This window comes from Anguilla anguilla, chromosome 8, assembly GCF_013347855.1.
Source record: "Anguilla anguilla isolate fAngAng1 chromosome 8, fAngAng1.pri, whole genome shotgun sequence".
In the NCBI taxonomy this organism is placed as follows: domain Eukaryota; kingdom Metazoa; phylum Chordata; class Actinopteri; order Anguilliformes; family Anguillidae; genus Anguilla; species Anguilla anguilla.
This window is the reverse complement of record NC_049208.1, coordinates 50,523,305-50,544,608: the sequence shown is the minus strand read 5'-3', so window position 1 is coordinate 50,544,608 and position 21,304 is coordinate 50,523,305. Positions and strand designations below refer to the sequence as shown.

At 46.0% G+C, this 21,304-nt stretch overlaps 1 protein-coding gene and 1 long non-coding RNA gene across 4 annotated transcripts; one reads left to right on the top strand and one right to left on the bottom strand.

Annotated features, from left to right (window-relative positions):
* Nucleotides 1–2,314: 2,314 nt before the first annotated feature.
* paqr7a (progestin and adipoQ receptor family member VII, a) lies at nt 2,315–8,595 on the bottom strand. Of its 3 annotated transcripts, none has more exons than XM_035428761.1 (2): nt 8,045–8,595; nt 2,315–5,651 (listed from the first exon to the last, which is right to left on the bottom strand). In XM_035428761.1, the coding sequence occupies exon 2, from the start codon at nt 5,596–5,598 to the stop codon at nt 4,525–4,527; it is 1,074 nt and encodes a 357-aa protein (XP_035284652.1). In that variant the 5' UTR covers nt 5,599–5,651; nt 8,045–8,595; the 3' UTR covers nt 2,315–4,524. The 3 variants fall into 3 exon arrangements, with proteins under 3 accessions (XP_035284652.1, XP_035284650.1, XP_035284651.1); XM_035428759.1 differs by having other exon boundaries at nt 8,052–8,248; XM_035428760.1 differs by lacking the exon at nt 8,045–8,595 and adding an exon at nt 6,692–7,868.
* Nucleotides 8,193–21,167, top strand: LOC118233264. The gene is made up of 4 exons (XR_004766503.1): nt 8,193–8,276; nt 16,784–16,922; nt 17,058–17,188; nt 17,883–21,167. It is a non-coding gene; the product is annotated as an uncharacterized LOC118233264 (long non-coding RNA).
* The last annotated feature ends 137 nt before the right edge of the window (nt 21,168–21,304 follow it).

Below are 21,304 nucleotides of genomic sequence, written 5' to 3'. Positions count from 1 at the left end.
TCTCTGTCTCTATCTACTGAATACAGATAAGATTTCATGTAGAGCTGGGGAACATAGGACCCTGGGAACATAGGACCCTTTGTCATGTTCCCATTATGTGCCATATAAATCTGGGGAACATAGGACCCTGGGAACATAGGAATGACCCTGTCATTAACTACTACACACATCATCTGAATGTACACTCCTCTACAGCCTGGTTTACACTGTACACAGACGAGTGCTGTTGGGCCAGGATAACTGGTCAAAAGTATTTGGTTTTTTTATTCCATTTTCCTGGAAAAATACAACAGAATAAATATTAAAAAGAAAGTTAATAAAAAAATATATACACATAAGTAAGGAATAGAGTGTTAAAAGTTAGGCTATTAGCTACATTCTTATATCATAAACACAAATATGTAAAGCAACCTAACTGTATCCAACCTCGAAAGTGCTCTCGGTACTTTTGCTAATCATATTGTAAATTCAGCTGTTAGTTTGGCCAAACGGAAGTCTGGAAACGAAGTTGACGTTTAACTGTGCCTTACAAAGACACTACGGTGTTAACCAATATTCTCACTTCCTTTCCACACAGTGAAAGTGAGTAGGCTACAGAAGCATTAAACTGACAGCAGGTCCACATCAAGTATATTGACAATAACCTTGCTGTAGTAGGTAGCCTAAATTAGGTCATGGCAGCTCTGAAACAATGAACGCAAGACTGAATAGCAAACTAAATTCAGACCTTGCATTGTTTTAGATACGTATTCCGTGTGTTAACGTGCACTGAATCTGCATTAGCCGGTGGGCAATATGACAGCAGCCTCAAGTTGTGAAACAAACCAAACAAAAAGAGGAGCTTCCATGACAGTACATTTCTTTGAGGAACTGGATACACTGCATTCATCTTCTCTACACCCCCTGCCCCACCCGTCCCCCTTCCACTCGAAGTTCCCTTGACAACGTCTGTTTCTTTCACCAAACCAGCGAACTGTTTCCATGGAAACCACAGTGTTGCACACACAACTTCCTGGTTGGCAGGGTTTGTGGTTTTACTGGCTGAGAATTTTTTTTTCTGTAAATAAAAAAACACCTTAGCTCAGCAGCGCATAACATCTCTTTGTCTGTGGTTGCACGGCTGAGACCATTTTGCATACATAACGGGAGGGGGGGAACGTACGTTTTATGACCCAGCACAGTTAACTTAAACCTCTTTCACGACGCTTTAAACTGAAGGCAACTGAAAGGCGAAATATGGCCTTCCTGCCTCATTTTTCTGTTACTCACTAGTCAGCTTGATATAGAGCGGCAGTGTTTCCTGTCACACTGTCTTGACTCAGACCGTCTCCTGTATGAAACTTCTCGCTGCCGCAAAAGAACCCGCCAGAGGCGCACGGGTAGTTTTGCCATTATAGCACGTCTAAGGTGAAACTCGAGAGGGCAGGTAGCCTATTTATGGAAGGAATAAGTCACTCATTTTGAAAACACTGTAGTGTTTTGCAATGTCAAACTGTGGATATTGTGCGACTGTTGTTGCTATACCGACAGAACTCTATGTGTTATTCTATATCATTTAAATACTCATAGGGTGCTTAGACCCAGAGAAGAACGTCAAATTTGAGTTTTTCAGCTTTTTATTTTTTTGACCGCGCTTTCTTTTTTGGAATGGGCTTATGGCCGCTGTGCAGTGTTTATCAGCAACGGTAGGTAGCTGTCATTTATGCCCTTTCATTTGGGGTGCGATAATGCACTCTTCAAAGCAAGGCTCTGCGAAGCCAGTAATGGTATTGATCTGCCGCATGCTGCCAGTCATTAACTGGTGTGGACCAATCACAGCACTCAGCTCACCATTAGAGGCCACCGTTTATAGAAACTGCTGAGTCATGAGAGGTGCAAGGTAGGTCCACACACAACATGGCTTCCAAAACCCTCACTCTCCCATGTCCATTTATCAGACTGACCTCCACACTGTAACTCTGTGACAAATAGCAGAATTTAACTAAAAAAGCTGACGAGACAGAAAGCCAAGAACAATGTGGTAATGATGCGCACACCGCTTACCTGGTGCCTAAACTAAATAAACAATCTGCTGAATTTCCACCAGAGGGCAGTAGGGCTCCTTGAATTTTCAGCCTCTGACGTAAAAACCATGTGTTACATTAAGAGGACAGCATCGCCTATGGACGTTTGGTCCTCAGTAGTTCAAGGAGATGGCCAAAGATCAACAAGGAAAAAATGAACAAGACAGCAAAGGCCGTATGTGGACTGCATATGGTGGCCGAGTGTTGAGTGGTGTGTATGCAGAATGAATACAGACAAAACAGACTCCTGGTTGCTTTTAGGAGGGTTTTTAATATAATACTAGATTTGTCAAATTTCTGAAAGGCAGGTGTATATGCTGGTTTCCGTACAAACCGATTACTCCGGCTTACTTGCTTCTACGTGGATAAGTAGATATACAGTAGATATTTACACACTGGCGCGTTTCCAAAAGTGCACTGCAGTAAAACATTACAGAGTACAGAACACGTGGAAATTACAGGCTAAATATAAAAACGACAAAACTAGTTCAATTGCTGGTTAAAGTATTCAGAGCATTGACTGGCACTAAGGTGCTATTTGTGTGCAGCACAAGAGGAGACGTGCCCGACCTTCCTCCTCTCCCCCTTCGGTACAATTATCATCTAAACGCAATGCGCTCCTGTTGCCATGGCACCCAACCAGCTTATTAGTTCATTGAGTGATTAAAGCTAGAAGACCTCATACAAGTTAATCAAACAGAAGCATTAAACCTCAGGGAGATTGAGGGGGAGTCCTCCCCCGGCCCACAACGCTTTGTGAAAAACTGCACGAGGGCCATAAGCAGCCTTCCCCCACGCCCTCATTAGAAGACCCTGGCTGAACCCCAGTTTAATTACTGGGTCACCATGGCGATCTCTGAAAGCGAGCCAATGAGAGCTTGCGTCTGTTCGCACGGGCTCCTGTCAGAGAGCTGTTGTCTGTGGAAAAAAAAAAAGAAGAAGAAAACTACAGGGCTAACATACGGTAATAACACTAGCTCTGGGGAGACGGAGAGAAAACGGTTTTGTATTTTTTAAGGAACTCCGCCGTGCTCACCCAGCAAGCACCATCTGGACCGTACAGGCACATTAACGGAACACTGACGTACAGTAGCAAAGACACGTGACATCGCTCGTACGTTAACATCAGCGTAAGAAAAATCCCAAAGCCGCGCCCAGGCACTCGGGACTGCAGCGTCGCTAACGGCGATACGTTCAGAGCGCCGGCCCCCACCACTCTGAGGAGATAACGGCCATCAATCTGCGGGGTTTCTCACCTTCCAACAGCTGCGCGTAAAAAGTGCTTCAGAAAAAAATGATTACAAATTCAGGTGTGACAAAACCAGGGGAGAACAGACAGAAAGACAGAGAGAGACAGAGAGAGAGAGAGAGTAAGACAGAGAGAGAGATATACAGAAAAGCAGAGAGATAGAGAGAGAGACAGAAAGACAGAGAGAGAGAGAGTAAGACAGAGAGAGAGAGATATACAGAAAGTCAGAGAAAGGGAGAGAGATAATGATTGGGTGATTTAGACAGCAAAGACAGCAAAAGATTTAGTACCCTGTATCACCAAAATTTCCAGAAAGAACAGGCTGCACCCCGAAGGGATACCCATGGAACACAAAGAACATGCACCGTATCGCAAAACAACACACCGCATAGCAAAACAACACACCGCATAATGTCCGTAGTCATCATTTCCCGTGAAGTTTTGTTTGCGAAGATCCCATAGTGGTTTAGTAAAATCGCACCAAAGAGACATCGGGAACACATCTATACCTCCAGCATTTCACCCCGTTCAGCTCTCACACCATTTTAAACCTGCGGTTTCTCCACACCATGAAGATAATTAACATCTTTATAAAAATAAAAAAACTTTTAATATTTAAATACCACAATATTCTTAACCATTTTATCCCTCATATTTTATATTTATCCCAATTTTTGTCCAAACAGTAATTTCAGGAGGCAGAAATAGAAGCGAAAGAAAGGAAAGTACCAGACCTGGGTCAAATACATATTTGTTTTGGATTCGAATACTTTTCTGCGCTTTACTGATCTTGTCTGGTGTATTGGAACCAATGAAATACTCTCAAAAAGTGCAAACCTAGAGTCCTGGCTCAATTACACAAGGCAAGATCAACAAAGCACAGAAAAGTATTTGAAGGTCTGGAAATCAGTGTTATCCACCAGCTACACGGAGGTGCCGTCCACCTACTGGTAAGTAAAGGTACTACACTCTCCCCAGACAATTAAAATACATGAATGTCCTCAACAGTCACAGCATTTTCGTTTTCAGTACTTAGGTGTGGATTTTGAGATTGCACTGCGTTACGCATGATTGGGCCCTAACGTAACGCAGAGCAAAGTCTGCCGTCCGATTGGTGCCGAGGACACGAGCTAGAATCCACCGGAGCAGGAGGAGAACCAGAACAGGGCCGCGGCAAACCCAAAAACGGAACCCGAAAAAAAAAGCCTCCGCTCATTTGGAGCGGTCCCTGCGGTCCAGCAGGCGGCGCACTTTCCCGGCCATGAAGGCGGCGATGGCGGCGCAGGCCAGCCCCGTGGCCGCGAACAGGGCCAGGAAGAAGCGGGCGTCGCCCTCGCCGTGGAGACGGCTGTAGAGCGGGCGGCGGCCCAGGTAGTCCAGGTGGGAGGCGTGGATCTGGCAGAGGGTGCAGAGCACCAGCAGGGCGTGGAACAGCTGGTGGCCCTGGCCCAGGAAGTCGCAGCGCCCGGGCAGCCAGCGCTCGGGCACCGGCTGGGTGAAGAAGAGGGCGCTGGACAGGAAGAAGGCCACCTGGCCGCAGTGGAAGGGCAGGGCGGGGTCGCCCCCCGCGCCGAGGCCGAGGCCGCGGGACAGGACGCGGTGGAAGACCGGGCTGGTGTCCCAGGCGTAGGCCAGCGAGGACGGCGCCACCTGCCCCACCTTCCGCACCCAGGGCGGCAGGCTGTGGTTCCGGTACTTTCCGTAGCAGCAGCCAAGGCAGGAGAGGCAGCACAGCAGGGCGGCGGCGGGCATGAAGACGCCGCGGACGCGCCGGTGCCAGCCCTCCTCGGCCGCGTAGTAGAAGTGCGCCACCGCGCTGCCGTACTGGTACTGCGCCACGCCCACGTAGTCCAGGAAGAAGAAGGCGAAGTGGCAGAACTCGGACTTGGCGGCCAGCAGGTGGGCGACGGCGCTGAAGCTCATGTAGGCCAGCGAGGAGAGCAGCAGCACCAGCAGCGGCCAGGCGTGCGGGTCGCCGGCGAAGTCCACCGTCTCCGCCAGCCGGCCCGCGCGCTGCAGCACCAGCAGCGCCCCCAGCAGGTGCGTCCACACGTTCACCGTCTCGTTGTGCCGGCGGAAGAGCGACAGGACGTAGTAGCGCCAGGGCCGGCCGAGCGGCCGGTAGCCGCCGGTGATGTGGCGCTCCCGGAAAAAGCGGGGCACCTCGCTGTCCCTCAGCGTCCCCGGCGCGGAGGGCGCCGCCTCCGTCAGCATGCGCCGCACCTGCCGCACCTGCTGCGGGCCGATGAACAGGCGCCCGATCCTCTCCATGACGATCGTCGCCATGGCGGTCGCCGGGTTTCCGTTGCCGGGGGGAGCAGCTCCAGAAGACGTCTTATCTGGAAGGGCGTGTCAATGAAACAACGTCAGGTGGTCGCGTGCAACCTTGCCTGAGCCAATAACAACAGCTGGGTTCCAGTTATGTGTGAAGGCTTTACCTTATCTGACTGTGAGGAAGATAAGCGGAGAATGCTACAGCTTATCGGCACACTCTACTGTGGACAGATGTTTGCCTCTTACTGTACATTACCTAACTTGCATTTGCTGTCCATTCCACAGAGTGGCCTTATCGATAATCGCATACAATTAGCCAGTTTTCTGCATTGCCGTTTCCCTGACTTGCTATTCACCATTTTTCTCGAGTTTCTCCGTGCCGTTATGTCAGTTATTTTTGGCGAAAACGACGTACGTAACACAGCAGGCATAATGTTTGCGAAAGAGGCGAAGAGTGAATGTTCACCTGTTGAATAAGAGAGTGCCCTTTTGGAAAAAGGACAACTCAAAGTACATTTTAAAACTGTCAGTTGCTGCCACGGTAGGGTCCCCACATGCACGACCGTACACCCACGTGCGTATGATGTGAACACAACTACACGACCCCACATAGGCTGACAGATACACACACACAGAACACACATGAGGCATTGGCATGTGCATGCACCCACACCGCACGCCTCAGGAACGTCAGTGAAATCTCTGCAGTCAGAGAGAGTTACTCTGCCCACAAGTAGCAACAGCCTCTATGTGCTCTTTGCGTTTCAGTCGGAGAAGGAGAGACACCTTATGGGTTTAGACCGAGAAGGAGACACACCTTATGGGTTTAGACCGAGAAGGAGACACACCTTATGGTTTTAGTCTGAGAAGGAGACGCACCACACCTTATGTTTTTAGTCTGAGAAGGAGACGCACCACACCTTATGGTTTTAGTCTGAGAAGGAGACGCACCACACCTTATGGTTTTAGTCTGAGAAGGAGACGCATCTTATGGTTTTAGTCTGAGGAGACACACCTTTTGGTTTTAGTCCGAGGAGGAGACACACTTTATAGTTTTAGTCCGAGAAGGAGACACACCTTATGGTTTTAGTCTGAGAAGACGCACCTTATGGTTTTGTACACACTGTTCTCAGGGACATGAATGGTGAGGAATGGCCTATAATGGAGGACTGCAAGGGCCATGGGTCTCTCCTGTACCAGCATCTGAGCAGGTACCATGCCTCTACCTGCCAAAAGTATTATATACACCACACACACACACACGCAGGCACACAGGCACGTGCACACACGCACACACACTCTCTCTCTCTCCCTCATACATGCACTGTCTCTCTCTCCCTCGTGCACACACACTCTCTCTCTCTCTCTCTTTTCTTCACAGACATACACTCTCTCTCACACACACGCACACACACACACACACAAGTGCTCATTGAAACTCAAATTATTTTGCAGTGGTGAATCTGCGCAGCTCACAATTACAACCAAATACAGGTTAGGCTACTCTCACACCTATGGACCCATTCAACAGAGCAAACCCAGTGAAGTCCTTTGCAAAGTAAATAAGCAAATATCTCCAGTACTGGGTTTCTATTCTGCATGTTTTCACTGGCATGAGCTAGAATAAGCCTTTTCAAGTTTTTATTTCCTTCAGCTCAGTAAAGAGGCAGATAAAAACAGTGCAAGGGTTCCATGCCCGAGTCCTGACACCAGTTCAAGTCCACAGTGTGCTAAATCTATGAGATAGCGAGCATGTTACTATCCTAGGCTTAATCTGATCAACGACTCTGATAAAGTTCATAGCTGCAACTGGTGACCATATCGCAATTAAAATGTTTCCCCAGCATTAAATATGACACAAAAAATGAACGTACCCTGTGAAGAGAGAACCATTATTTATCGAGCTATTTTTTAATTAATAAATTATGAAATTATCATTGGCTAAAAAAAATGTTATTTGGATTGTGCGGTACACGTTCTCTATAGTGTTGACTGACATAAAAAGTGGTCATGAATATTCCCTTTCTTTTTTACGTGTATACTTGACTGTATCGACCAAAATCAATTTGGTAGAACAGAAAGACTGAACGACGGGGTGAAAAATGACGTCTCGCGGCATGAATGGAATGTTAGCAGCAAAGCAACAAGTGTTTCCTCTCCCAGCGCGTCCTGGTTACCCGGGAAATATTTCTCGCTTCTGTCTTCAAGAATTGATCTCCAACGTGACATTCATATCAATTCCAACACACTGGCTACTGCACACAGTAAAATCATTGTTGCGATAGCTAATATTTGATCTTCCAAGTGCTGTTTACGCTTGACTGGTGTCATGTCAGTTAACAGGGTGTCAGTTTTACACTTTAAAGTTATATCGGAATAACACTGGCAGTAGCATATACACCTTACCGAAGAAGAGTCGAATTTTAAACTAGATTTATCGGCATACGCTGGAGCTTACGTCGTACCTTGATTCGCCCCCGGGGACAGCTTGTTTCCACCTCCTTACCGCCGTAAGGTCTGTTCTCCCGGTGATCATCTCCTTTTTGTCGTCTTGTCGAACCGACACCAGACACGCCTCCTTCACCTCAACGCAACCAGTGAGCTGCCAGGATGTTACAGATGTGCCAGTACTTCAATGCGCAGTATCCAATAAAAAGCGCCAGGCGGTCGCGTACAGATGCGCAATTTAGGTGGGTAAAAGCGATTTGCGCCTTGGTAACTGGGAAATTTGACTCATTCGTCGAAGTCATTTAGTCTATAGTCCCCACTCCTAGCTCAAATTTGTGCCGACAGGACGAAGAATCACGGATTAAAGTTTTTTTTTTTTGAAAAAGAAATAAATGTATAGGCTACATGTAGAACATTACAGGAAATATTTAGGAGCATATTAGCAATATTAAGCTGAACAAAAGTAGTTTCATTCGTATCTGATGTAATCTCAAAGGCATGATAAACACTTGAATTTTTGTTTAAACCGCACCCAAACTAGGCCGGAAAGCAAGTGAAGGGGAAAACATGGCTACCGATTAACTTCTTTGGCTTATGGTCATGCCAATATCGTACGGTATGATTTGTTATGCAAATACGTCAAAAGAAACGAACAACTGCATAAATTCTTGCGGCTTAAGGTTAACTTGGGTAACTGCGGTCCGTGACATTCATAAAGTTGTTCGCTACTGCTCTTACAACAGCTAATGTTACGTGTAGCCTAGTAATTCAGAATTTTAGAAATTTCCCGAAAGTTGAACGTTTGGAACACATTCTCTTTTGTATAGTTTAGTGTATCTCGCCGTTGAGGCATTCGTGTATAGGCTGCTCGTAAAAACGAGATCTGACGCTTAAAAGTGATTTAATTTCAGTTTTTAATATTTTTGAGCGAAATAGTCCTATACGCATTTATTTTGTTTGTAGACTTTATCTGTGATTCGAAGACGTGCTTGCAACAGCCCAGCCTACAAAATAAACGTTCAAATTATTCCCAGTCCTTTTTACTTTTCGTGTTTATTCAAGTTAGGAAACTAGTTTTGCCAACAAGACTGTTGAGCCTACTTCATATCCGTTCAACAAATGACATTTATTAGTACCCAGTAAGGTCTGGCATTTTTGCCGTTTCTCTTTAAACTTAACACAAACTCGTCGTTGATTGGACCATGTGTATCACATGGGAAACTAACAAAACAGGGCAGTATCGAAGAATGCATTTATTGCAGATAGAAAGGTGACTGGCCAGAGCTAATTACTTTGATTGGATTATGGAGAGGCAGCATTTATCAAATCGAAGTTTAATTGTTTATAATTATAATTTTAGAATGGTAAATGCATTAATTTGTATATTGAATTGTCTAAACATCACATATCATGATTGAAAACCATGTGCACGTTGGATAAGAAACAGAACTTCGGTCGCCTTCAAACACATTGCATAACTGGCATTTAGCAGATACCCTTATCCTGGGCAACTTACACAATGTAACCTTTTTACAAAGTGTCCATTTTTACAGCTGGACTTTAGTGCAGCAATGAGTTCAAGGGCACAACAGCAGTGCCTTACCTGGGAATCAAACATGCAACTTTGGGGTTAGAAGTCCACTCCCCTAACCACTGTACTGCACTGGATGGTGAATACTTTAAGCAGCATCCTTTCTTCTTTTCTTCCCTCTTCGGTTCACTGATGACTAGATGAGGGGTCTGCAATGCCGGTCCTGTAGGCCACAGCATCGGCTGGTTTTTATGTAGCATTTCATTGCTGAATTAATGTGGTCAGTGAAAACAAAGAAAACATTAGAACCTGCATCTCCTCTGGAACAGGGTTCTCTCAGACCTCTCGAATAGATGGTAAATGGACTGAATTTATATAGCGCTTTTATCTAAAGCGCTTTACAATTGATACCTCTCATTCACCAGAGCATTTAGGGGTTAGGTGTCTTGCTCAGAGACACTTCGACACACCCAGGGTGGGGCTCAAACCGGCAACCCTCCGACTATCAGACAACCGCTCTTACCTCCTGAGCTATGTCAGCAGATTAGGCCTGCTGATTTGGTCTTTCATTCGTTAAGGTTTAATTTTGCTGAAGAAAGCTGGTAGGTTGAGCTCTGGTTTTTGCCCTTTGCAGTTTGAACACTTTGGCCACCCAATATGTTTAATTGATAAACTTTCTAGTGGAAGCATGAATTATCCACTAGGGGGCACACTAACTATTCCCATCTCTTGTTTCTCTGCGGAAGGGTTTTGGACAACAAATGCATTCTTCAAATAATCCTAAAGTTTTTAAACTGTAGTCAGAAGTTTGATTTTATGACAACAAGCTTAAGAAAAAAATATGAACCTGAACATGAACCTATTTTACAAATACATCTGCAGTTGTCCTACAGCCCTGCGAAATTAATTTTATTTTTGTATAAAAAGAATATATAGAAAAGAAGAAGAATTGAACAGATTCAACAAGAAGTGAACATAGGTAATACAATGCTTCAGCATTAGTTTTCTAAAACATTTTCTGATGGAAGATCTTTTGGCAAGCTTAGTGGTCATGAAAAAACATGAAATGGTTCAGGACCATAATCTTATTACACATGAGCCTCCTGTCCTTTTTTCTCACGTTGGTATTAGTGTGCACTAACCTAAAAACCTGCCCGTTTGGGATTTGCTTTTCTGTTGGATTTGTACTTCGTGGATCTGAGGGTGGATCTGCCACTGGCTGTCAATCTCTACTTGATCACTTTGTGGATCTGAGGGTGGATCTGTCACTGGCTGTCAATCTCTACTTGATCGGAACAAATCAACCGACTGCCCTGCACTCTATCTATTCTAAACATTATGATTGCTTTTCAGTTAGTGTCCCTGATGACGTGATTGTTCCACCAATGTTAGTATTCACAATTTTTGGAACTGCGAACACTGCAGTGCAACAGCAGTATGTTTATATAATCTTCGGCCTGACACAGGAACAAACCCGGGTTCAGTCTTGAGCTGAGTCACACCAAAAAAAAAAAAAAAGAAGAAATTTCAAAAATTGATCTAATTTCCTCTCCATCTGGCGGTGCTCAGTATCACAGATATCAGCAGTTTGCAGTTCTGCTCTAGACCATCACTCGCACGTCCGGCCGCTCCCCGCTCCAAAGATAGCAACACGCCCCGTGTCCCCGGGGGCTTCAAAGAACTGTCTCCCAATCTCGCCGCCGCGGTAGATTTTCCATTATTCTGAAGTACACCGCCCACGCGCTCTGACAAAACTTCCAGGACACCGTTGTTTTCGCTCGTTATAGCCGCTGCCCCGTCTCCGAAACAGCGACTCGGGGAGCCAATTTGTCTGAAGAGCCGCGCAGGTGGGTGGGTGACCGTGCAGGTGAAAAGCAGACAGGCAGCGGATCGCGTCTCGCATTTCACACGCGCGAGGCCCACTTCAACTCGCGCTGCCTGCTGCACACGGCCGAGGCGATCGAGCGACTGGTAGAATCAGCGTTTAGAAATGTCACACCGCAGGAACGGTGTGGGGGTTTTCGAAGGTTAGTGCTGATCCGCTATTTTGAGGTTTAGGGAGGGTATGGAGGCTCCCCTGAGAATGTTCAGATTAGAGCAGAGAGGATTGTGGGAGACAGATTCACTGGTAATTGCATCCCACTAAGGAAAACAATAGCTCCATCCCTGTCATTTAAAGGTTAAAATGACTTTTGTTTTGGTAGAATAATCAATATTCCAACTGGAATGAAAAATCTTTGGGAACAATAAGATCTGGATATTTAGAACAAAATACTGTATACTTGGATAAATAAGTGTAAATAACTCAAGTAAATAATAAATACGACTGAATTTGTACCTAATTATATTAATCATGAAAAATGTAAGTTATATTTTTTCAATTGTAATTCATTTCTTGTTCATTTTAACAAGTCAGAATGACTTATTTATTAGCTTTTATTTTTCTGCCTGGAGAGTCCCAGAACACTTATATCTTCCCCTAACTTTGTGTTTACCACCTTTTCTGTCTTTGGGAGAAGAGTCTTGGGGGAGTGAGGAAGATGCCTCCGGTTTCAAACTGGCTCAGTATTTCAGCAGTAAATACTGTGGTTTCTATGTGTCACATTTAATTAATCAAATAGAAATAAAACACCTGCCATTTAGCAGAAATTTGTGAGGAGGTAAAAAAAACACCTTTTTAGTGTTATAAGCCTAATTGGGTTGACTGTTTTGACTAAATATCAAACTGACATTTTCCTGATGACTTCCCCTTGTCTTCGGAATGACTGTTGGCTTTTGTTCGCGTCACACGAATGTACAACGCGGGCCAATACCTGTCACAGTTTGACAGGGCTCAGAAACGAAGACCGCTCCTGCTCGTTTTCCAGCTGCGTGTCAAGTCTGCTTCGTTCAGCCTGCCTCAAAAAACGCCTTGTGACAGCCGTGTCCGACGAGCAGCTCCTGCACCTGTCCCTACTGCTGTACTGGTACTCCAGACAGTGCGGGATCAGGGTAAACGTTAGCTGGTCGCTGCCAATAACGTCAGCAATCTTACCGGGGTTCGCTTTTTTTTTTTTTTTTTACGGCGTTTAATAACTTGTGACTCGGGCAGCCTATTAAACGGCGGTAAAGGTAGTCCTGCCCTTATGAAGGACAAGCCTCCCCAGATAATCCATCCAGAGCTACAGGAAGACAGTCGCAGACATCTGGTCCCGGGTGTCAGAGATGGAGAGGGGCTGCAGCACGGCAGCAGCTGGCAAATCATGCCCGGCGGGCAGGACAAAAATGGTGGCGCGCTGACGCTGAATGAAATCAATCCAGGCCAAAAGGGACAGGGCCTTCCCGGTCCAGAGTCACGCTTATTTGGTGAACCTGGAACAAACAGTGACCTAAAGGCACAAGGGGTACTCGACTGGAAAAACAAAGGGGGGGGGGGGGGAGAAAACACCCCTTATTTGGGTCCCTTGTTAATTTGACAGTAGCCCATTTTGAATATCTGTATTTCCTTGGCCAAATTTACAAAATCATTTGTTTTCTTCTTTCATTTGGCAGAGCTTTGCAGAGCGTCAGAAGTACACGTGTCTGAAAGCTGTAGGTAATGTGTGCGCTATTCATACATGTTCAAGTGTGTAAGTGATTTTGTTCATCAATGAAATTGCTCCTTCACATTGTCTAGTACGCACTTGACCGGGTAAACAGAGAGACGGCAGCCAAAACTCTGGATGCTTGGAGCCCCTGCTGATTAACAGATGTAGGGGTTTGGTAAATGCTGATGCCTGTCATCAGAAGCTCTCGATTTATTCAGAACCGTTCATTTAAAGAACTGAACTTTTATTTTAAAATAATTAATTGCGGCATAACTATAGCATAGTTATTTAAATATTCGCATCCAGTCAACACAATTGGTAAAACTTAATTAACCTTAGTTTACTTACTTAACCTTAGTTGACATTCATGCGACGAAATTATGATCACGTGGTAGACTTAATTGGAACCCGGAAGCGAGGTGGCTCGGCAGAGAGAATCGGGAAGTCGCGGAACTGAAAAGTTTTGGAAGTAATGGCAGATGTGAGCGAGTTTGACACAATGAATAATTGCCAAGGGGGCGCTGACAGAACGTATCCTTACTGCATCGCTGGGACCCCTATCCCGGTGCAGTCGTGGGTAGCTGTCATTTCTGTTAAGCTCCAGTGCTTGTTTCCGTGCTATCCCATCGGCCGTCGTTTATGAATTTTTGTCTAACATTAATCACTAGAACGAGCCTATTATGGCTCTGAAGTTGATAGCTGCCGAGCTATTTCTGTGCACGCACTAATAGCTGTGAATAAAGAACATTGCCACATTTTTTTCACCTCGAGCGTTGATGGTTTGGCTGGCTGGTTTGAGAATGTAAACGCACGGGTGAGGCTATTGGGTTCTGTTGCATAATTCATAAGAGGGGACTGACGCGACGGCATATGGACAGCAAAACGCGCGGCAGTCACCTCGCTCGACCGTGCACTGACACAACACGGGGGGGGGGGGGGTGGCATAAGGACCACCCTTTTCATTAAAGACGACACGATTTTATTTAACAACCTTAAATGACAAGGAAGTAGAATGGCTGGCCCTCTGAGCTAGCCGCAAGCAGTAATGGTGGTTGGGGATGCGATTGCAGACAGAGATTAAGGCCTGTGAGTTCAGTCTTTAAAAAGCAGTGAGTGTGTGTGTGGGAGAGGTAGAGAGGTAGAGCCCCTTTCTTCCCTTCTCCCTCTCCCTCCGTCTTGCCTCGTTCTTCCTCTCCCTCTCCTTTCCTGTTGTCAGGTGGCTGTTGCCCATTGTGGGACGCAGGGGAATGTGCACGTCCGCAGGTGTGACCCGAGACTTCGCCGGGCTGAACCTTGTCTCCATGAGTTTGTGCCTTACCCCGGCTCCAGAACACTGGACTACGGGAAGCGGAATTGATGGCCTCTTGCATCACTTCCTTATCCCCTCTAGGACATTGGCTCCAAAATCTCTACTCAGGCATCCCCAGCCACATCCAGGCGTTTGGTGTGTACCTGGAGCACACCAGGTGCGGCTAATCAAGGGCTTCGTTAGTCGTATCAGGTGTGCTTGAGGTGGAACGCACCAAATACCTGGATCTGGCTCAGAGTGCCCGAGGAGCGGTTTTGGAACCACCGCACGCACCACTTTCCCCCGGCAAAGCTGTGGCACCTGCATGTGTTAGAAATTGTCTTCCTAATTTAAGGAATGCCAGTAAATGGAGACGACTCGTGTGATATTTGCATAACCCTTTCCAGACAGTTTCGCTTTCCAGAATTGCAGAGGTGGCACAGACCTTTTCTGTCGGTCAGTAGAGTGGCGCATGAAGGCACTTTTCCCCCGCCCCTTCTTTTAGGAATAGCAGTCCGGGACATTTAAGCCTCCCCCCCGAGATCGATGCGCCGTTCGATAACGTTCGGCTAACTCGCCGACACAGGCCTCCGAACACATCCTGCCGTCCCAAAGAGAAAATCCATACGAGTGAGCTTCCCAGCACAGGGCAGGCGGCAGGCTCTGTCCTGTCCTCCGCTGGTATTGGGTTCCTTTCTCGTTGGAAAGTATCCTGACGGAAACTAGGGAGGAGGGGGGGCGGGGGGGGCGGGGGCGGCGGTCGACTTTTTTTGAACCCCCTTATCCGTAATCCTGTTCTCTCGGGACGGCTGTGTTCGGCTCAGACCCGGGCACCCGCCGCCTCCGATCGAACAACGGGGTGGAAACGGCAGCCGGAAAATTCTGGAAACGTGATAAGGGCGTATAGTTTGACTTTGGTGGCAACACTTGCCAGAAGCCCCGTGTCAATCACGCTCCGCCCTGCGGGGGCTGAAGAAAAGGCAGCGCTACGACTCACCCCCCTCTCACCCGTGACTTCATATCCATCTCCGCCGGTTAATTATGGCAGCCGGACCGCGGGACACGCGATCGGCCTGTGTGTGCTGGGCCGCATGTCGGTGAACAGGACAAGCATGGACGAGCATGCTGGACCAGCGGTGCCTTCCTGACAGGGAAATAAAAGGGCCTTTTACGTCCGCTGCATATTTTAAACGGGTGATTTGCAAATGGGCGATCTCATCTGACCGCAAGAAGAGAGGTCCTATACTTTCCGCCTGGTGAGAGTTTAGGCCTGTCAAGGGTGGCAGAGATCACGTTCTTCCAGGTGCCAGCCAGCTTGATCTCATATAGCATGGCGAGGTTTTAGCTAGATTTCTACACATACATATATCATGCTGAGGTTTTAGCTAGCTCTCTACACACACATATAGCATGGTGAGGTTTGAGCTAGATCTGTACACACATATATAACGTGGTGAGGTTTGAGCTAGATCTCCAAACACATATAGCATGGTGAGGTTTTAGCTAGATTTCTACACAGACATATAGCATGCTGAGGTTTTAGCTAGATCTCTACACACACATATAGCATGGTGAGGTTTGAGCTAGATCTGTACACACATATATAACGTGGTGAGGTTTGAGCTAGATCTCCAAACACATATAGCATGGTGAGGTTTTAGCTAGATTTCTACACAGACATATAGCATGCTGAGGTTTTAGCTAGATCTCTACACACACATATAGCATGGTGAGATTTTAGCTAGATCTCTACACACACATATAGCATGGTGAGGTTTTAGCTAGATCTCTACACACACACATAGCATGCTGAGGTTTTAGCTAGATCTCTACACACACATATGGTGAGGTTTTAGCTAGATCTCTAGTAATTCTCAACATGGTTGTCTCTATTTGCAGGAGGATAACATGGCGTTTGGGAGACCCACAGAGTCAGTCCATCAGAGCCTCTGTGCATTGCTTTGAACTGCAGCCATTTCGAGTGACCTTGCGCGCAATGATTAGCATATCTGCTACTGTCTTCATAAAACTGATCTCTGAGTCATCGTTGAGTTTTTTTTTCTTATTCATGGCACCAGATCTGTTAAGCTGGGCCAATGCCAGGGTGTGCTTGTTTCGGTTGTAGAGGAGCTGTGAACGTTGCTGTAACGTTGCCGTAATGCTGCTGTAGCGTTTGAATGTCAGCAAGGTGTCCACCATCGGCTCCCACACCGGGTGGAGCACTGCCGTTGTACCCTTGAGCAAGGTACCTGCATTCAGTATATATCCAGCTGTACAAATGGATGCAGTGCAAATGCGATGTAAAAAGTTCTGTAAGTCGCTCTGGATAAGAGCATCTGCTAAATGCTTGTAATGTACAAACAGATGTACAGATGGTGAGGACAGAGCGTGGAGGGATGGAGGAGAGAGGAGAGGAGAGAGGGACACAGAGAGAGGTGAATGTGAGCATGTCTGGTGGTGAGAAGGTTGGAGAGAATCTGCTTAGACCTCCACACACACAAAGGTACATGTTGTACCCAATTTTATCTTCCTTTAAATTACAGCTGCTCCTTAATGACAGTTAATACTGTTTTAGGGTGGTGTGTGTGTGTGTGTGTGTGTGTGTGTATATGAAACATTTTTCCAGTTTTTCCTTCAGCACAACCTCTGCTGCAACAACTGTCACATGTTGCCATGGCACTGAATCTGATGCGCTATGACAACTGCTTCTCTTGGAACATGGTTGATGACTGCCTGCTCTCCCTCGTTCACGGCAAACAGGTGTGTCAGGTGAGTTATTTACGTCCAATCACACGGCTCGCACGCTGATCCAGAGTGTCATGTAGCAGTGTTAATGACAAGATGAGGATCAACAACCGAAGCATTGAGCGTGATGACAACAAAAATGCAATTATGTACCACAGTGCTGTAGCGTACTGTCGCGCACAAGTTCCATGGTGAAGCAGAGTAAGCCAAATACAGTGCAAAACTGTGACCAGTTACCACACCCAGCCACCAGGGGGCATGCTCTAACGTATCGCCTTTGCTGGCCCATAACTATAACATACCACTATAATTATAATGACCAAATAACAAGTAAACCTGCAGACCAATTATGAAGCTATAGACAAATTATGGAGCACCCCACCATCACTGCTGTGTTGACAGTGTGCTTCTGATTCAATATGCCGTTTTGTGGGCGATGGGTTGAAATGCCTGTTGGAATCAAGAAGACTGGAGCTGACTGGCAGTGGATTTTCACTAGTGGGAGGGTCTTGGAACTGATTAGAGATCAGCTGGAGACCACTTCAGCAATAATGCTGCATTTCATATGAAGAAGAGGAGGAAATATATGAGGGTAAAACGCCATAAGACAAGAAAGGTCAGATATCTTTCTCTCTCTCTCTCTCTCTCTCTCCACTTCATCCACACACTTTCTGCCTTTTTTTCTTCACTTAATTTCCTCTGTCCCTCCCCTCCCCAGTTCAGGGGGGTTCCTGAAGACCTGGCTGCCCTTCTTCCTCCTATTTGGAGTCATCCTCACAATCACCCCGGTGACCTGCGGTGACCCTGCCGGGGGGGGGGGGGCGGGGCTTGGGGCAGGAGAGAGAAGGTGCTGGGCTGTCGAGGCGGCGAACTGAAAAAGCATCCAGTCACCCAGGAAGCAGGGAGCTGAAGGCTGTGAAGGGACCTTTGGGGTTTCCTCCCCCCCCTGGAGAGGCGCGGGGAACCCAGCTTTTGGATTGACGGGGGCTGACTATGAGGCAGGCAGCTTTTCCCATCAGGAACCCACGAAGCAGTGCTGGAGGACGGAGACCTGCTGACTGTTTTGGCGACTTTTTGAAATGGTGGGAGAAGAATGGCCCTGTTGCTTCTCCTCTGAATTTTACAATCCCCCCCAACCCCATTCACCCCACAGGAGAGAATACTGACATCACAGTCCATTGTTAACCCCCTGACCTCTTTTGCACTTTTTGAGCAGGAGGAAACAGGTAGTTAAAATATCAGATCACGTCTGGTTATAGTTCACTTCGAAATGAAGCCATGTAAGATAACTGTTTATTCCCCCCCGCCCTACTGTTGGAGCTTCTTTTTTTGACAGGGACAAATGTTTGCTTTGCACATGCGTCCAGCCTAACAGTAAACACAGAACAGAAACAAAATCATCCATACGTAAAGCCTTACTATCTTTAAAGTGTGAATCGTAAATACTTGCTGCTATTGCGTTTACATCTGATGTATATATTTTTTACTTTGGAAAGTGGTTCTGTTGGTTGTTGAATTTATAAACATTTTTTTCAATGAGTAGTGGCGTTAGGTGAAACTGAGAACTATAGGTGCTGCTGATGATTATTCTTGCTCTTTTTGTAATTCAGACGATTGTGTGTTTGTTATGACAAGTGCACAAATGTTCCTGACCCCAGAGTACCCCCCAGACGTGAGTGGGATTGGGGCTTGTTTGGGTTCCCCGGTTGCTCGGTGTCCAGATGTGCAAACGGGCCCCCCCTTAAAGGCACAGCAGGGGTGTGCACAGCTGGGACGGACCCCCAGAAGATCCCGCTCAAAATCCAGGGGATTTGCGGGTACCCTTTGATTTCACTGCAAGAGGAACAGATGCAGGAGTTTTCACGCAATGAGAGAAATATGGCTGGGCTTTTATTTCCAGTAAGCTTATTTCCAAATGAGCATATCAGGCAATTCTGCTGCGTTTGGATAATATCTTTACATTACATTTTATTTTGACAGATGCTTTTATCCAAAGCAATGTACGATAAGTGAATACCGAAGGTCTCTTCCAGTAATAATCAGTAATAAATGACAGATTATTAGATGTTTGTTTGGCAGGAGAGAGTGATACAAAGGAAGAATTTGGTAGAATTTGAGTAAATGTCGTAGACCAGAGACAGCTGAAGCTAATACCAGAATTGTGCAATAAATAAAAAGGTCTAATGTCAGTGCTTTGACTTCTAGGGTCCATAAAGCTTGTTCGCTCCACTGCACTGACTAATGTTGCTGCTTCTTGTGAGTTACTGTATTTTATTTATTTATTTTTTTACTCAACTGTATATTCTTGATTCTGGAGCATGAGCCATTGTTCAATGTCATACATTAATATTAGGAAACACAATTTACCACAATTTAATCATAAATTTAAAGAAGCCTTTTCTGAATCTGCTGCAGTCAGATTTTTTTTTTTTTTTTTCCTAACACATTTTATGTGGTGTTTTGTAATTGCTGAACAGTGGTCATGAAAATCAATCTTGGCTCAAATTAGCATATTAAATTTGACATAGTCTCAGCTTAAACAGCAGGACCCTCTGGAGTGGCTCTGTTGGTGCAGACTGGACCCTGGGGCTGCAGGTTTGAGGCTAGTAGAGCCTAGCCTTTTATCATCAGCCATAGAGGGACACAACTGGGTGCATACCATGCTGGTGATAAACTGCACTGATATACTGAACTATACCATTTGGTCTTCTGTTGTTCCTGTTAGCTTTCACCAAAGCTGTATCCTGGTTAACCCATTCTATTTGCTGTGACAGATCCCTTGTAGCATTTCTACCACATTCCATTCTACTGCTACTTTACACCAGTCTGGCCAGTGGAGGATGGGCTCCCCCTCTATAGCCGGGTTCCTCTCGAGATTTCTTCCCATTGGGGAGTTTTTCTCGCCACCGTTTGAGGGAGTTTTAACCTCATGTACTTGCTATTTGGGGGTTCAGGCCTGGTGTTTGCTCTGTTTGCTCTTTTTGCTGTGTTTCTAGCCTTGCTACTTTGTGAAGCGTCTTTGTGACAGTTCTCGGTAAAAAGCACTATACAAATAAAATGTAATTGAATTATAAGTCAGCCAGTGTTCCTTTTGTTGCCATGACATTGGTTACTTCCAGTGACATCATAAGCCACAAGCTAACGGTTGTTGTCAGATAGACTAATGTTGAGGGGGGTAAATAGCCACAGGGCAGCAGGCCGATTAACTGAAGGGAGTGCACGCGCTTTGGTTACACTGCTCCTGATCTACAGATGTGTTAAGAAGCACAATTTGTTATTACAGTTTGGTGGGAAATGTGCATTATAAAAAAAGGTTTGGATGTAACGGCCGTGCCCCACACGTGACTCAACCCTACAGGCTATACGTCCTGGGCCCCAGCGTTTTAACTGCCATCGTGCCGCGCGCAGACACAACTTGTGACCTGTCTCCACTGAGGCTCGCGTGCGTGCTCACGTCAGGGTGACCATGCGCACATACATGTACATCCGTGTGCGGGTAGATGTGTGCATCCGCGCGTGAACGTGTTCTCTGAGAATGGGGTAAACCGTGCAAGTGGACGCGGGTGAGTAGGTGAGCATGTAGCTGAGACCTGTTTTGGATCGCGTGAATAACGGTAGCCCATTCTACTAAACTGTCTGAACATGCTTTCTTTGTATGTCATTCATATCGTCCATTTGCTTAAAATGCTGTAACTGCAGGAATTAAATTTGCTAGCATTACTACCTTTTTGTGCTTCTAAATTTAGGAGCCCGGGGAGACAGGCAGCTGCAGGCATTAGCAGGACCCAGTCATGTCCAGCAGCAAAAAAAACCTTTATTATTATTTTTGAATACGTCTTTAGTAAGGGGTGTGGGAACGGGCTGGTTAATTCAGTGAATTTTTTGCATCTACTGATTCTCCTCTAAGAAAGTCCTATGAAATTAAATCGGTTATAGACGTACCATGAACCCGATTGGTTGGTGCCATCGGCGTCTTCAAACGGTGGTGTTTGAATTGCTACTGCATCCGTGAATAAATGTGTCATCTTTATTCTTTGTAAATTTGGTTGTAGCCTAAATAAAACATTTTAAAAAAATGTTTAATAGCCTATGGTTAATCGATCAATTGCTGATACTTTCTTTATTTTTCCATTGATCCAT